Here is an 18,003-nt window from a genome sequence, read left to right as displayed (position 1 = left end):
GAAAGACCATATTTCTAATACTAAGCTAGAAAAAGACGATCATTATTACATCCAAACACGGCACAAGGATCTTTTTGCCCATTACAATCTTAATCTAAGAAAATTTTAAGAAAAAATGTCCCGAAAAGCGTTTGAAAATACAAACGAAATGTGCTCATGCCCCCTGGGCATCCTATAATATTCCTTAAATCGAATTAATTCAATATGGCCGCCGTATCAGTAAAAAGGTCTATTGAATTTTTTTAAATTTTATGAGATCCTTTTTGAAAACCATATGTTATATGAAAAAGTCATCTCAATAAATAGTATTATTATTATTATTATTATTATTATTATTATTATTAAATAGATCACAACATGGTCGCTTGGAGATACGAAATTTTTTAACCTGAGAAAACAGCCGACTTTTCGCGACACCACCAACGGTTTCCCCGCGAATTGACGTATGAGAAACGAGCGCAGAAATTCCATACTGATGACGCGTCACTACCCAGATCTGGGTAGTGCTTCTGATTGGTCGAGCCTCTCGTGAAATTTGGTTCAACCAATCAGAAGCACTACCCAGATTCTTCGTGAAATGTCGGCTGATTTCTCACGCGAGAAATTGCTTTTCTCGTATTTAAAAATATTTTTCTGAGCGAAGAGAGTTTATAATCTCGTCTCGCGCGCGCTTTGCGCAACACGTGATCCGCGCGTGGTTTTAGCCAGCTGCAAAATTGGATGCCCAATCTTTCTTTCTTTCTTTCTTTCTTTCTTTCTTTCTTTCTTTCTTTCTTTCTTTCTTTCTTTCTTTGAATATATCGCTTGGTTTCCGCCAATGACGTCATGTAGCATTACCGTTATGGAGCATTTTTGTTTCCAGGCAACATATAAACTTTGCCGCCGATGACCAGGCCGCCCTTTGATGTTTTATTCATGAAGGGTCGATGTGTTTTTTCATCGGTGAATCACGAGCAATTTTCCATGCAAATGACACAGAACACTAAGTACAACAAGTGGCTGCAAATCCTCGCCGGGGAAGATTTTCCACCGAAACTCCTCTGGAGCGACAACGCCGACTTTAAGGTCAGCGTCAGCAACGAAGGAAAAGACGTCAACAAGAAACTACAGAGCAGAGGAGCAGCCAGAGAGAACATCGCTTAACACAGCGAAGGCAATGCCGACAAAAACAGACAGGAACGGAGGAACAGGAGACTGGGGCTTCCACTTTTTTCTTTCCTTTCAGTGCTGCTGATAACTATTGGCCAGATTTACACCGACTTCTACCAGAGTCAAACAATGCGGTACCCTCTTTTCGAATAAAGGCTGTCATTGATAATCCTCACATCACAGATGCTTACTTTGTTTCACGGTTAGATGAATTTTGTACTCATTGGCTAGATCATGAAATAGATGCCGAAGGAGAATGGCTTCGCTTTGAGTGACAAGCACGTGGCAGTGTTCTTGCGCATGAGTGTGCAAGCTATCCAATGACCCAGGCCTTTGCAACCTTGTAAAGACAGCATCCCAGTGTTGGAAGCTGGAGCAAATTTGACGCCTCTACGAACAACATCCAAGTTACCACCCACATGTCTAACGACTTCAACTTCAGATACAAGCAGGACAGGAAGCACAAGCAACCGTAATAGCGTATGCTGATTGGCTGGCAACAACTACAAATGATGCACTTCCGCAAAACAACTGGACCGTTCCCTCACCAAATCCATCAACAATATTGATTGAAAATGTAGAGAATTCAGTGGAGCGCCATACAAAGCGTAGCACAGCATACTGCATTAGGATTAAACCCGGGCAGCAGCCAACATCCCGATTTAATTTTCCAAAGGATTGCCAGGATGAAACTTCTATTGACTTTAAGCTCTTCAGACCAGCCAGAAGTAAAGATCGCGAATTCACTGTAGAGGAAATCAGCTAGGCTAGAGTCAAAGCAACAGTTACCACAAAGCAAAATGATAAAAGAATCAACTCCCACAACCATGTTATGCTACAACACTGGAGAGCCAACGTTGATCTTCAAGTCATCGTTGACACTGACCAGTGTATCCGCTACATGGCAAAGTATGCAGCAAAAAGTGAACCTCGATTACAGTCAGCATCTGAAATTCTCAGTTTTTATGTTAACAGGCCCAGTAATACAGACTTGGCTACATCTGCACTTCGAAGAGCAATGATTCAAGTTGCTGGAGAACGTGACTTAGGATCTCAAGAAACTGCACGTATGCTTCTTTGAAAACCCTTGTATTCTTCCACTCACTCCTTTCTCTGCGTGTCAAGTTATAATGGAGATGAACATGAAGATGACAACAGTGATGATGACAGTGAAGAGGAACCTGAGGACTGGATACTACTATGTGGCCTCAATCAACGCTATGATGACACAATCTCACAAGGAAGTCGATCACATGAAAACTTGCAGTTTTATTGTACAGAAACTGCCAGAGCAATGTCACCTCATTCTATTTCGTGAATCTTCCAGCTGGATCACAAAACGAAGAAACGATACTCCAGAGAACCCACCTGTTGGAGATAAGCCTGTCTATGCTTTCCCGTCCCAGTCCAGTTCTTTACTCGCACAGCATGGGCATTCCATTTATGGTCAAGGCTTTTTGAAACAGTTGTTATGCTATCGGAAAATATTCGAGGCTTAGCTTCTTTGCTTCTTTTTAAAAAAAACATGTAGGAAGCGTTTTGCAGCATCAATTTATTAGGAAATAACGTCACATTTGACAGTAAACCTAAAAAAAGTTCGAACGCACTTCCTAATCTGATATTACTATCAGTCTAAATTTCTCATTGATAGATAACTCTTATGTGACCAGAAATTAAATAAAATTCCAGTGTATATTAACCCCGGCATCCACTTCCGACCATTGCTGGTTTGCAAGTGACTTCACCGCGGCCATGTTGTTGGTAGTCAAGAACAAAAGAATTTCCCTCCTCTACAAATTTAACTCTGTTTTCGGTTAGATTCGTCCATAACAAATTCTGTTGTTTTCACTCCCGACATGGCTGCCTCGTCACGTGGTTGCAAACGACGAATTTCTGTCAGAGAATATTCAGAAAAGTGAAATATGGTAAACAAATGACCTATTCAACTTTTTTGGGGGAAGGTGGGCGGGGTGGGGGGGGGGGGGGGGGTGCTTCCCACCCTAAACAATTTGTCACCACTATAATATCCCATTTCATTTCTTCCTTTTTACAACAATTTGCTTCGGCCAAAGGAGATTGCCTATATCTCAGTTACACCATTTACTCTATTTCTCTACAGCCCCACTATTCTAGCATTGGATGGGCCATCCACTCCAACGCTTCGTGAGGCTCTCGATACACATATTTTTAGTTTAAACTATTATTTAGCCGTCGAAGGGAGATTCTGTATCATCGCGCGACCATATCCTCTGTAATATCCTCTATATATCAATATATTTCTTTATTAATATAATAATGTATCATTTATATATCCTTTACCATTAGCAAAATACTTAATCAATTGACTTAATAATAGGACAATTGAAGGATGACGTTATTTTACTCCGATTACCAAAATCCTTCAGTTTTTTGTTTTCTTTTGCAAGTTAAGGCTATTTCAGTTTTCTTTAAATCTCTACAGGTTTGACAAATTTAAACAAGATTGCAAAAACGAAATGCCTTCTGGAAGTTGTAGTCAAATTTCGTTATCGTAAAAATAACCTTTTGACTTCTCACTTTTAGCTCCTTCACAAGCCCCTACGAACCTGAGTTTGACTGTCAACAACTCGACTAGTATTTCAGCGAACTGGCAGCTACCCCGCGGGATATCCCGAAATGGACTTATTGCGGGATTTACACTGTACTATCGGAAAAAAGGCGCCTCTGGTCAAGCGAACACTGTCACTATTGACGATGGAAGTGTTCTCTCTAAGACGATCACGGGGATGGACAAATACACAGAATACGATATTCAAGTGTCTGCATTCACCTACGCTGGGGAAGGACCGAAAAGCTCTGTTGTGACGGAAAGAACAAGTGAAGACGGTAAGACATGTTTAGTAAATGTAACAATGGAAACACCAACATGTACGATGCGTCTGCTTAACTGATATGCACTGGGCTAAGAATTCTCAGTTCTCGTACTTTAAATACCGTATTTATTCGATTAACCGCTTATTAAATTTTTGGACCTTGAGAGTGGGCGCATATTCGAGGTGGGCGCTTACTAAATTTTCACTGTTTTTAGCAAGTAATATTTTTATTTTGCAACAAAACAATAAATAATAGTAATAACAAAACGCGAAGATTTAACAAAGCAAGGCTTCTGTAAATACTCTGAAGAAAACTCCTTTTTCGGAGAAGTCTCCCATTTGTACTTATTTAATTTTTTGAGGGGGGGATGGGAAGGGGAAATGGGGTGTTGTGGGGGTTGGCACTTATTTGAGTTTGAGTGAGACGGGGAGAGGGTGGGGTGGAGGTGGGCGCTTATTCAAATATTTGGTAGCCTGTGAAAAAAATCCGACATTTCGCGACGCCACCACTGGTTTCTGCGAGCGCAGACTTGAATTTCCATACTGATGACAGTACTTCCGATTGCTTGAAAATTTACTTCAACCAACCAGAAACACTACCCATGCCAGATCCGGGTAAGGTCGCGTCATCGGAAGAAATTTCTGGGCTCGTTCCCCGATCGTCATTTCGCAGAGAAACCAGCGGTGGCGTCACTAAATGTCGGCTGTTTTCTCTACGGCTTTAGACTTTCGAGCAAGTTATGTCCACAAAGGACCCAATCGCCCAACCCAAAAATAGCGACGTAAGATGAATGGCAAACTTTTAGCAGGAACTTGGTTTGAGAACCCCCACTCACTCTAAATCTCCTACTTGTAGTCCAATCTAACAGCCTGTCGGCATGGAGGCGGGGGACCCCTGGAAGGTGAGGTAACATGTTGCGGGTCACCCCACCTACCATGTAAACGTAATCAAAAAAATGAGAGATTATATGGACAGGCGGGTTAACTCACCTAACTGGGCTCCCCCACCTCCATGTAAACAGGCCCTAAAGGTCCCTGATAGCTGTCATTAAGTTCGAGGACAAATGCGTTTTTGATTTACTTTAAAAAAAGTTTCAATACAGAATCTGTGCACTTTTCGGATCCATTGCTTTGTGGACCAAGCACATTGAACGCGAAGTAACTCTTATTTGAACAAAAAAAACAAACAGACAAATAAATTAGCAAACAAAACAACAAGCAAAACACTTGTTTACCTAATTGGACAAATTATAATGGTTCCTTGCTGACGACAGGGAAGAAGTGCCACTACGTAAATTGAGAAAAAATTTCGACAAACAACAACGACAAAAACAATAGCGCAATAACAACAACTGACAGAACAAATAAACAAAGCTTTAATTTTGACAATGGTATACTTGGATAAATGATTCATTGTAGGATTTGTTTTTTATTTTGCTGGTCGTATTTGTTTGTTTGTTTGTTTGCTTCGGCGAGTGCTTCATCGTCCTTAAAGGGGCTATGTCGTGTTAGTAATCACCAAATCAGCGTTCTGATTGGCTGCCGTAACTGGGAATATCCTTGCATATTCACTGTTTTGCAATGGGATTCCAAATAGCTTCTCGTTTCGCGACAGTTTCGAAAGATGAAATTTTAGCAGTAACTGAAGCAGCTACGCCAAAAAATACCAAGAAAGAGACAAAAATTGGCTTGTCGCTGTTTACTGCTCGGTAGAAAAAAAAATTTGTCGCTGAATTTGCAACAAAATCGTAAGAAAAAATGATCCCCGAAACACTGTCAGTTGAAACGTACGTTAACAGACTCTAACAAAGTGACGTCTTCTATTCACAAAAAGTTCCGTTTTGATTTTTATCCAATTGATTTGGTAAATACTAAAACAACTGTCTCCCTCAGGGTCGGTTCATAGCGCTAGATATATACCTCGACGCTTCGCGTCTCGCTATATAACCAGCCAGCACTATTCACCTCCACTTCGGGGAATAGTTGTGTACTATTCGCTATTTTTGAAGCTAACACATGACTTCACATCAATTGAATTCAATTAAAAATTAAAATAAAAGTCCAGTTTTGTTATTTGAGACTATAATGTAAGTAATGATATTGTTTCCTTTCGTTTGTTCGAACGGATGGCAAGATGGAGGTGGACTGAAACATGAAAAAGTTAGGCAATCTGTCAAGTTTTAATACTATGCTTTTCAAACTCACCAAAGGAGTGCTATGACTAGTCCTCCCTGGTTAAATTTGTTTAAGGTTTCTTTGAGCAATGTTTTGTGTATGGGTAAAGGCAATGAGTAACCTATTCAGCACATAATTGACCGTAAACAGCAATTCCCTCGTGACATAAAGACACAGCCAAGTGTTTCAACTGGAGATGAGTCTTTTTGTAGAGAAAGGAATTGCAAGTTTGGTATCTTTGCGCCCAATAGAGCTTTCCCCAAGGTATCCTTATTTTTGTCGAGTATAATTAACAATTATTCGCCGAAGGCGAAGTTAATATTATTGAATAATTCCCGAGACGAAGTCGAGAGGATTATTCAACCATATTAACTGAGCATGAGGTGAATAATTGTTTTAGTATATTCACACGAAGTGATCTCAACAGAATCAGAAAGGAAACTATTTTAAAAAAAAATGAATATTTTGATTGACGGGTGAATTCACGCGTGAACACGAAGCCGCAAACAGTGGATGCGCTAAAGTTAGATCTTTACAGTATCTTCGAACATGGGAAAAATGATCTTGTTTTAAAATCTTTTTGTATCGATTTTTGTAAGCTTTAGCGTCAACGGTTTAAAAGAAAACGACGAAAATTTAAATTACTACGCAATTCTGAGAGGAAAAGTAGAGTTTTATTTGTTTCTGTCAACTCACCGTGGATGAGAAAGTTTTTTTGTCGCTTCTTCTTATGCTGTCAACAGCGGCTACGATCAAGGTGCGTGTTGTTTATCTGCAGTGTTCTTTGCCTTGTTAACTTACTGGCACGTACAAAAAAATATTTGCCTTCCTTTTTTCTTCATGAATTAACTTCTATTTAAAGGCAAAATTGGTCTTGCGAGAAAATCCCGAAATCACAAAACAGTGACAAAGCGGCCTCGTCTTCCTCTGTAATGGTAAACATAGTTTCGAGCGTACAAAAAGTCAGCTACAGTAAACCACTTCACAATAATCACGCCGTTTAACAACATGAAGTCTTTTCTTACCTTCAAAGTCATCACTCTTGGATATTTTTGTATTTTCAAAACGTTCTTACCATGAATTTTTGGCAAAACACCCAGTTCACGACAGCGATTTTGTTCTGCTTTATAACATAGTCCGAGATAGCGAACCAATCAGATTGCTTGAATCGCCAAGATCACTGAGTGTGTATATACTAGTATAATTATTAGGACCCCTTTGTTTAAGTCTTTGAATGTTTTTTTTTTCTTGATAGCACCCAGTTTCGGTCCGGATACTTTTGTTACTACTGAATTGAATGAAACAACATTCAACATTTCGTGGGCTCCTCTACCAACGGAGAAGAGCAATGGGATAGTCATTCTCTATGAAGCAAAGCTGGAGTTAGTGGTCACGAGAACACGCTCACGGCTAGCAGTTACAAGTAGCAAAGGACTGAATACAACAAAAACCTTTGCTGTTTTTGATGATTTCCTCACTTTTTCCCTGTACAGAATCTCTGTTCGGGCTTTTACGGCCGTTGGACCTGGGCCCTATGGTAGGGCCACACTGCTACAGACGTCAAGTAAGTAGTTATAGTTACCCCAAGCCTCTGTTTCAAAACGAGACTAAGTACCAAACCTTTCAAATCATTTTCACACTTAGTCTGGTTTTAAAATACACTGCAAAACAGTCTGTATTTTTGCGTATTCAAGTACGCACGAGCAGTCAAACAAAAGGTTTGGAACGAGGCTGAAAACAGAGAGCGAGACTGGGGAGAGACGCTAAAAATACGGACTGTCCCTTTCGCATACGTATTCGTTCGAATTACGTACCTCGCTTCTCCCAGCTACGGGCAATTCCCATTGGCTAAATTTCGATGCAAGCTGTCAATAAGCTGTCAAGCAATGTTTTCAACAAAGTCATTCGCGATATTCCGTACCGTGATGGAGCTTTCGCTGTAAAATGACGGATGTTGATCGCCTGGACTTGCTCGGGCAAGAATTGGGATTTGTTTTAAAATCGGAGCAGAAGGATGCTTTGGAGTTGCTGCTCAGGGGAAAGGATGTTTTCTGTGTGCTACCAACAGGATTTGGCAAAAACCTTATTTATCAGATGTTTGTTCATGCAAAGAGTTCTTAAAGTTTTGTGCAACGGCCGACCGTCATTGTTATCTCACCTGTGTAAAAAAGGGGGATCGTTAGACAACACACGACTTTTACCTCAAGCCAAAATGCTGCTTGTTCCAATGAAATGTTTTCTCTGCCGGGTAGATTATGCTTTGGTCCAGGAAAACGTTTTGACTGAGCAAATGTGAATTTTGGCCACTTATAAACATATTTCATACTGAGAGGTCGTGACACGCATATTGATTTTCTCTGGTCGGCATGATTTGCCCCGGGGATTTTCCCTCTGATGCAAGAGCATTTTCGTTTTTGGCCTCTTTAGAAATGTTAAGCTCTTCATTGTGGCTGATTAAGGGTTTTAGGTTGTTTAATATCTCTAAAGTGCCTACTGGATTTGCATAGTTCTAAGAGATTTTCTTTGATGTGTCCACGAATGTGACTTTTTCCTGCAATGTTTTGTCACGCTGGGCCCAGCTCGTTAGGGTTTTAAGCAGGATGTTTAAATTCTCACGAGTAGTGATTTACAGATCAGAGCCTGTGATCACGAAGAAGTGGATCGGAATGACGGGATTTACTCATTCTTTTCAATCACAATAATTGTTCATTGTCAGTTGGCGTGTTCAGTTTTCTCTAATTCAGTTGCCAAAGCATCGCAGTGCAGTTTCTCTGAACCTTTGTTCCGCACGGAGAGCAAACTCTTGTGGAGAAAGATTCTCCTTCCTCGAGGACAACGAAAAGTTCGTTTTTTAGTAGGTCGGCTACCTTGGAAACGTTTCTACTTTTCTGGCAGGCGCAACGAACCTATTTTCCGAGCTTATCCATCTACTCTTAAAATTGCCGAACTGTGTTTTGAAATTCTACAGTTTATCCGAAGCGCGGCTCTTTCGGCTTACTACCTCTTCGAGGACCAGACACAGGCTTTGTTGGCGTACTGCCAGGGGCACCCAACGAGGATATAGTTTAAAACCACTTAACATAGCATTGTTGAACATATTTTAGTAGTTAAACGGTAGATATAGGCATATTTTTATCCTCTTAAAAACTTTTCATCCGTTCGGATTTCCTAGCTGAAAGTCTAGTGATTCGAAAATTATAGGGATCAAAACTTACCTTTTCGAAAATTTCAACCAGGAAAAGGCTCCCGAAAATTCTAGGTGGCCTTTTTTAGGGTAAATATCCGTTTAAAATGGGTAATTATACTATTTTGTAGATGTTCGAAAATCCTAGGAGAGGCAGGCAAGCAAGAAATTTTACAACAAATGTTCCGAAAATTCTAGTTCTCAAATCGTCTTCCGAACAGATATTTTCCCGAAAATTGCCGTTGAGTGCCCCTGTACTGCCCCTTCCATTCATTTTTGATCCTCCACTGTACATATACACTACATTTAACTATATACACAACATTTCGCAAATAAACAACGCTAAGAACTGCTTTAGAATTACTGGATACAGCGTCAAGATTCGAAGCCAAGTGCAGACAATAACACGAGCTATTCTCCCTCGAAATCAATCACCGAGTGTATCAAATTCATAAAGAGGGTGGAGTTGTGAACAGATTTTTGACAGCTCGACGACATTTTTGAACCCCCTGGTTCAGAACGAACTCATTGTATGGAAAACGGACAGTCGGTTTTTTCTCTCTCGCCTCACACGTCCTTCGAGCGTGTGAGACTCGCGCGCGACTCTTACGCCACGCCTTACCGATTTCTTTACTGATTTTGAGGAAAAAATAAAACGACTGTTTTGCAGTCTAGTTTTAAAACAGGGGCTTGGGGTAACTCGAAAATGGCCTGTTTTATACCAAAAATACATTATTTGTTGGGGAAATAAGTCTAGCCCTTGGGATATGGTAACTTATTTCCAGACCGATAAAACACTTGAAATCAATGGGAATTTGCTTTCCAGAGAGGTTCGCAAACTTTTATTCAGTGTTGTGAGGAGAGAACAATGGGACAATATGCTTCTTGGTGTCACCATTACAATATTCTGCATTGTTCGCCCTGAGGCAGTCGCACTTGGACTTGATAACCTTTAAGGCAATCGATTAAAATGAGCGGATGTCCCAGCAATTAGACCTCTGTTTCATTGCAACCTCTATAAAATAAGAAAAGCCCCTGATCAGGAGGGATTTAACATTCGATGACATTGACATACTACCTCTGTTTGTTTAGTCCACTGCTAAAATTGTAACTTCCAAGACTTTGACTCTACCACTACTGAATTTAAAATTAGGTTTAGAAACCCCATTATCACCTATGAAAACTGACAAGGAGACTTGAAGTTGCTATACATTTTAATAGAACACCTCATACTTTTGATTACTTGTTTTGTAACGATACCGAATCTGTTGGAGTTGCGTAAGGGTGCGATCATCAAATGATTTAATAACTGAAAGTTTAAAAGACACTCAACAATACGCACAGAACACTAAGACAATAGCTGACCAACAGTAGTCTCCGCTACACCCTGTAAATGCAATCACGCAAGGGCCATGGAGATCTGTATGTAATAAGGAGTTCTCCTTTGGTGTAGCTGTTTTAGTGAAACCTCTTCAACAGTACTCAGTTTAGATGGAACTTTTAATTTTCATTATTGCTGATGAGAGGACCACTGTAGACAGACAAACAGTATGACAGAGTAATTTGCTTATTGACTAACCGATAGCCTTATGAATGACTCAGTGACATGGTAACGTGACGTTACACTTCTCTCTATTCCTCACCTTTCGACTAGCGGACTGATTAGAATGTTCTTTCACTCATTTCATTTTCAAACCCGCGGTTCACAAATCTGATGATAAAGAAGCACAGAGAGGAAACGCGTGCCCACAAACAAGTGGCAAGCCTTCAAACACAGGTTTGTTAGTTGATTCTAATACAGCTTCCAATATTTCTCGTCTCAGTACAGTCGAGTGAACCGTCGAACTTAAAATCGGTTTGTTTTAGCAGCTGGATTATCTGAATCTTCACAAAAAGACCCTGTTGTCAGCCAACTTCTGCCCCCTCACTATCTGAACAGAATTACAATTGTTGTGTAACGAGACAATGAAGTCTGTGTAGGAAGCTATTGTATAGGATATGACACTTACTAGTAGCTGAAGGATTCACCAGCTTTAAAGCTAGACAAGTGTGAATGGAATAAGTCAAAACGTCTGTTAGATATCTGGCAAAATCATGTTCCTGGTTACTTTTGGTTTTAGTTTCAATCTCCTGAGGGAGTATATCTGAAGGTCATAAACTGTGTCTCTTTATAGGTTGCATGTTTTACTTTCCTTTGAAGAAAAATAGTTTAGGGACAAGGGAGAGAGAGTCCCTTTCCCTCTGTTCTCAATCCCCGCCTCTCCCTTCCCATCCTTTCCCATCTCCTTTCGAATCCTACCACGCACGCTTTTAAGTAAACTCATGAGTATTATAATCAACAATTAAGTAACAGATCTAATTGAGCGTATTAGATCATATTTTTAATGCTATTTTTCGCCTTATAAGTAATAAATTAATATTAATTATTACATTCGCGGAGTCCTTGATCTCTCTTCGTTCCTCGACGGAGGAGGAGAGCTGACTCACGAAACAAGGTTGTTTAAGCAATCGCCTCACAAGAACTTTAACTCACAAGTTGTCACTTTGCAGCTTTTGTAATATCAAACATCGTCTTAGCAGTTGCATTAATCATTTCTCTTGGAGTGAATCTGTTCCTTTGGCGTGCTGTGCGAAATTCCAAAACAAGCAACAAGCATTCTGTCAGAGAATTACAAGAGAAGGAGCACGAAAATGAAGGTTTTATAAATAATAATTGACATTTTTAGTTGAAAACTAAGTTTACAACGGTTTCCATTCTTCCTTTTCCTGAACAATTTTGATTAGATTCTAACCATTTTCAATCTTAGGCAATGCAGAAGTCCCGTTTTCTCCAAATCAGTCAAGTTATATGGAGCTGCGTGCTACTCAAATGCAGCAAACGACAATAAATTCAGAATATGGATCTCTTACGAAGAACCCAGATGGAGACGCTGATGACGGCAAAACGAAACACGATTATGTTAATGCTTCCTTCCACTTGCACCCTGAACCGTGTGGAAACAAAGAATATGAGAATATATAAATGAATAGTTATGACGCCCTGTTAAGGGGTTTTAGGGATAAGGAATAACTGGACAAATAATTGTGTTCAACGAGGGAGAACGCTTACTAATTGTGTACCGTACATGAAGTAGTAACTGTTCTATATGCCAGGCCATTTCGGTGAACGCTAGTTTCCATATCTCAAACCGCCCTTGGATACCTTGTGATGCCTACACAAAGTAATTGCATATATGTATACATATATGAGTGAGCCCTGACTATAGTGATTATTAGGGTTAAGCACTAACAATACTGATTAGGTTTAAGCACTGAAAATACTGATTAGGGTTAAGCACTGACCATACTGATTAGGGTTAAGCACTGAAAATATTGATTAGGGTTAACGGTTAGCTTTTATTTAGGGTTAGGGCTTTCGCTACAGTAGTTAAATAACTCCCGTTGCCTGCAGCGAATACTCGGTGGTCTAGTGGTTAGGGTATGTGCTACTGATCTGGCACTCCGGGATCGATTCCTGCTCTAAACTCGAATTTTTTTCCTTTAAAATTGAACATACTTGCACTTTGACGACATTTGTTGAGCAGAAACTAAGTCTCTGCGTCAAGAAACATAGAAATTTCATGTAAGTGTAAGTGAAAAGGGAGAGGGCGGTTTGAGATATGGAAACAAGTGCTTACCTGCGATTTCACGGTTTGGACGCCATCTTGGACCGGCCTGGCACATTTTGCCTCGATCTCATGTGTTCAGTTTTTCTCATCCGGGAGCCGGTATCTGTTTTGTGACATTCGTTCACAGATGAAACGTTGGCGATTTTCTGTTTACTAAAGATTTGTTTCTAGTTTTTCTCGCAGTTTTCAATTGAGTCTTTTTTTATATAGTAAAATTTCCATTCTAAGATAATCGGATGTGATATTATTTTAACCATGCGTTCTGCACGCTGTATGTGTTTTTATGGATTCAAGCAAGCTAGATCAGCTTAGCTCGACCATATTTAATTCTATTACAAATTACATCTTTTCGCTTTAAAAAGCTATTTACAGCGTTGTATTTGCTTTTTTTTGTCACCATTTTTGAAAATATACAAGAAGTTAAACAGTGAAACGTTGATCTTTTCATCTCCCTAATTCCGGGTGCGTGAGTCGTGTTAGCCTAGTGTCACGTGTCAAGGGTTTAAAGTGATACTCGACGCTTAAACTTTTCAGATAACTTTAATTTTTCTGTATCTCAATTTTTAGCCAATTTTATTGACCATCCTACAGTGCAAAAGGATATCCTGAGGATCATAGTCAGTGTTTGACCTGTTGTTACTTACATAAACTTTACTTACAGGTTTAGCCAAGTAAATGTAAAAAGTACAGTACGCTCCTCCATTTTTGAGGAACAATGAATTAGTAACGAATTGTAAAGTGGGAGGATAAACAATAACACTGATAAATACATTTGCTGGTATTCGTATTGATAAAAGTGTTTGATGCTGATTTTTCAATATTACAAGCTCATCAGGTTTTTTTCACCCCCTTCCCACTACCACTCACTACCCACCACACCACCATTCCCCCCCCCCCCCCCCCCCATCGAATGCACTCCCCTCATTTGCAACTACTACTAGTTTAAGGGATAATCATAATTACAAAAAAATTCTCACATCTGATTGGCTATCAACTGCCCTGATTTCAGCCTCAATAGGACAGTTTGATAGGACAGTACGAGTCATGCCTAAGTAATTGGAATTCGACAGTACGCGCCATCACGTGCGCGCTTGAATGGCTTTTTTTAACTGCTAGCAAAAAAATTGGAATTTCTTCTGTTTTGATTTAAAAAAAGAGCCTGAAGTGGCCTTATATTCAGGTAGTAATGGTAACAGGACTAAGTGGAGTCCACTTCGGTATCGGAAGACCACGTAGCGGGAGTCCGATTTGTTTAAGGACGGTGCCCACTAATGGGAAGTATTTTTTCCCAGGTAATGACCATGTGATACAAGTAGATCATATCACCGGCTATTGAAATCCAAAAAGAAAACTGGGAGTAACCGTGCATTTTTCGGCGATAACTGCGCTTCAATATGAGGAAAAACGCTGGATAGGCATTACTTAGAAAAATGATAAAAAGTTCTTTTTTTCCCCAAATTTCGGAGTGTGGTTGGCTTCGACCTTAACTTAATAGCTTTTGGGGTTATTTACAATTTTTCCCATCCCCTCCCTGGTCAGTTTCACTAATGCTTCACTCAACGTCGGAGTACTCTGGGATATCCACAATGGCTGACGGTCAGAGTACAACAACTCACAGAAGAGAGCAAAAACAGAAAGTGAAGCACAACATTTCATGGACTATAAGGAAAGCAAATTATACCATTTCATTTAATTGGAGCTTCTCCGTCTCAAAAATTTAACAAAAATTCTTGGAGAAGAGCAATCCAAGGTATTAAATATTACTTCCAGCGCACATAGAGTAGTATGGCGAGCTCAAGATCCAAGGCTGGCGCAATAAAACAAACTACTGAACTGTAGTGGAAAGTAGTCGACAGGGACTCTTAGACAGCTACTCCTTCAATCGTTTGCTTACCTGCACATGTCCTAAAGATTTTTTTAACCGTAGATGTAATATGGATTGTAAACCTTCTATCGTTTTTTATCATTTTACCGGGTACCTCGATCGAATATGTTATTAAACTTGCATGCATTCAATGAGCTTATATCTATGCTTTGCACTATCTCTTTCGGGCTTTGCCACAAGTTTCATATGACATGAATGATTTGCATATATAGACTCAAGTTCCATACATGATCATGAGCTCTCTTTTAACAAAGCTGAATACTGCGAAAGTAGTTGTACCGAATGCGTTTATGTACCCTCATACATAAAATGGCTATAATGATCATTTTATATATTTCTTTTTGATTTTTTTTTTACTGTAGCATTCCTTGTCATGTTCATTCACTATGTTTTGCTCCTAAAAACTAATTTTAGACTGAACAGTGCCTGTTAAACCTAAGAAAGTCTTGGAATGGAAATACTTTATTTATCTTCCATCTTTAGTATCTAAACAGCCAAATGGCAGCTATGTCTAAATGTCCAGATTATGTCGGGCATGAAATTGAACCTTAACTGAACTACTATCTACACGACAAGCTTCCCAATGAGTCAATAATTTTAATGCTTAGTATTGCCAAAACGCTTAAATAACAGTGATAATAGTAAAAAGCATAACATTTTTTTACGATTTTTTCCACGATGAAAGCGTTTCCTTTGCGGTCCGCCGCAACTATTTGTAAAGCTACGATCTCAGCAATCCAAGCAATCTTGTGATAGTTTTTTTCTTGTTTGTTCGACAAACAAAAGCCTCGGACTCTCAATAAAAGGGACATCTGTATGTGCTCGACCGCTTTAAGTCTATCCTCTGGTGAATAATTACATAAAATCTTACAAAATTAAAGAAATATTCGGGAAAGTGTTTATAGCCGATAAGCCGATAAAACGCGATACGAAGGACGCGAGTGAAAGGTAAGCTTGCAGTTTCTCGATTAAGTGGAGGACTTAGAGCTATTTTCCTTCTGATTTACTGATCCTTGCCTATTAAGAGATTGTTTAATACCCAAGCTCCAAGCGTAACATTTCCAAGCAATAACTTTTGATGTTTCAGAATTGACTTTTGTTTGACTATAAAATGTTTAGTCAGATCGACCATACCGCAGAAATAGCAACATGCGCATACTTCTTCGGTTTTCAAAGAACTGACAAGGTAACAAAGAAATTATTTTTCATCTGTTGAAAAACGACGTATCTTTTCGACAAGAAATAACTAGAACCTCCCAGACTTAAAGGAGACAAAACCAGTCCGCGTGTCCTGCGTGTTGCGCATTTCTTTCGCGTCGCGCGCGACCACCTTGGCATGCGCAGAAAATGTGCGCAGTAACAATAGTGGGCACCGTCCTTAATCAATATCAACATCAAGTCACTTCATTTACACTAGTTGAATTCTTCCTCGTTCTCCAAAGCGCCTGAACACTTGCATCTAAATATTGAAGTAGTCGGAAGAGCTCGGGTATTTTGCAGTCACTCCGGTACCAGTTTGCGGGACTAATTGTCTTATACACAGGTACCTCAACATTGCACCAACGAGTGTTCTTGCTTTGTAACTACTGTCGCCATGGATAATATTAATGTACTTCTATCGTACATGCTGGGAACGTAAGAAAAAAAATATACTGTCTTCCATACGTAGTATTTCATTATCATCAAAACCAACTAACCTTCAAAGCTTAACGGTCATTCACATTTAGACATTTTAAGACCATCTTTAAACAAAATACATGTTATGGTTCCGTTTTATTTTACTTATTTTATTTAATAGTTATTTATTTTTGTCTCAAAATTGTATTCGTAGTCCTCGCCATTCCCAGAAAAAAAGGAAAATAATATTTTACCGAGGTAACTTTTGATATAACTGGGTTCAATCTCTTTCAGTGGTACAATGAGTTAACTAGTATTTTGGCATTCATTCTTTAAAGCAATGAAATATAACTCTCATATTCTCATCTTGAGAGATTTTTATTTTAATTTTAAATGTCTGGTATGTGGAACTTTCTTCAAAAGTAGCATTTAAGAAACCTTTCTTGTTTTGCCAAACAGATTAGGCAATTAAACATCCTAGAGCACTTGTTAATGTTTATTATTATTCATTCAAAATATTTCGCCGTTTCTCATTGGCTAAAAGCATACGCATAATTCACCATAACCACCTTCTGATGACCACATTTGCAAGAATTTTGCGGTTAAACAACCAATGACGTCAACAGTGCGCCGTTAACCGAGAAGACCTGGGGACGAGGTTGAGTTGTTTTGGTTGTGAAAACAAAAATGGTGGGCATTTCACTTGTTTCAAGAGTAAGACCTAGGCGAAATAATGGCTAAAAAAATGGCAAGAACAACAAGAAGACAACTCGAAGGGCGACATCTGCTATTTGGAGAGTACTTACGGAGCTGAACAACCCTAAACGTGCGCTACCGAAGATGAACTTAGCATCGATGGAGGTAAGCATGTTTTAACTATGTTTTTAAAATAGGAATTACTTGAATGAATAATAAAACAATTATTGAATTTGGCTTTCGTATCATGTATTCTTCATATGATACTCACCTTCATTCATTAATTGTTGATTAACGCACTTGTAATAGAAACACGAGCCTAGATAAACTGATGGAAAAATGGGAAATGTATGTAAGTCAATTCTAGCCTGCATTATTGCGCATGTACATACTGAAAAAAATTTCAAAAAGAAAATGTAAGGTACTTTTAGGCTGTAATGGTATGTATGTGTAAGTATGTTAATGAGTTTTTATCTACGTGTATTGTAGATAATTAGTATGTAAGTATGTCATAATGTGAAAATGTAAATGAAAAAGATAAAAATAAAAAAAAAACTTGTCATGTTTATCTTTTCATATATCTTGTTCTCAGAATTTCTTTTATTTGTATTTTTTGTTTTTGTTTTTGTTTTTTTTGTTTTTTTTTCACTTGGGCTTGTTCTACTGGTCTGGCTCTCAAATTTCATGATAACCTTGACTTGGTCCTGTATACAACTACCACAGTGAGCAACTGGCGTTTCTTTTTACACTAACCCCCTTAAATTTCCAGAAACGGAA

At 39.1% G+C, this 18,003-nt stretch overlaps 3 protein-coding genes across 3 annotated transcripts in view; all 3 read left to right on the top strand.

Annotated features, from left to right (window-relative positions):
* LOC140921756 (protein sidekick-1-like) overlaps positions 1 to 7,748 on the top strand; it is a 10,026-nt gene extending 2,278 nt beyond the window's left edge. The window contains exons 2-3 of the mRNA XM_073371761.1: positions 3,712 to 4,014; positions 7,432 to 7,748. Coding sequence (XP_073227862.1) covers positions 3,712 to 4,014; positions 7,432 to 7,748 — 620 coding nt within the window. The remainder of the gene's footprint in view (positions 1 to 3,711; positions 4,015 to 7,431) is intronic.
* Positions 1 to 18,003, top strand: part of LOC140953982 (receptor-type tyrosine-protein phosphatase epsilon-like) — a 239,288-nt gene that overhangs the window by 124,531 nt on the left and 96,754 nt on the right. The window lies entirely within an intron of this gene.
* LOC140921755 (uncharacterized) overlaps positions 1 to 18,003 on the top strand; it is an 89,702-nt gene that overhangs the window by 26,413 nt on the left and 45,286 nt on the right. The window lies entirely within an intron of this gene.

This window comes from Porites lutea, chromosome 12 (assembly GCF_958299795.1).
Source record: "Porites lutea chromosome 12, jaPorLute2.1, whole genome shotgun sequence".
NCBI lineage: Eukaryota > Metazoa > Cnidaria > Anthozoa > Scleractinia > Poritidae > Porites > Porites lutea.
The sequence above is the reverse complement of the archived record's forward strand: the minus strand, read 5'-3'. Positions and strand labels throughout refer to the sequence as shown.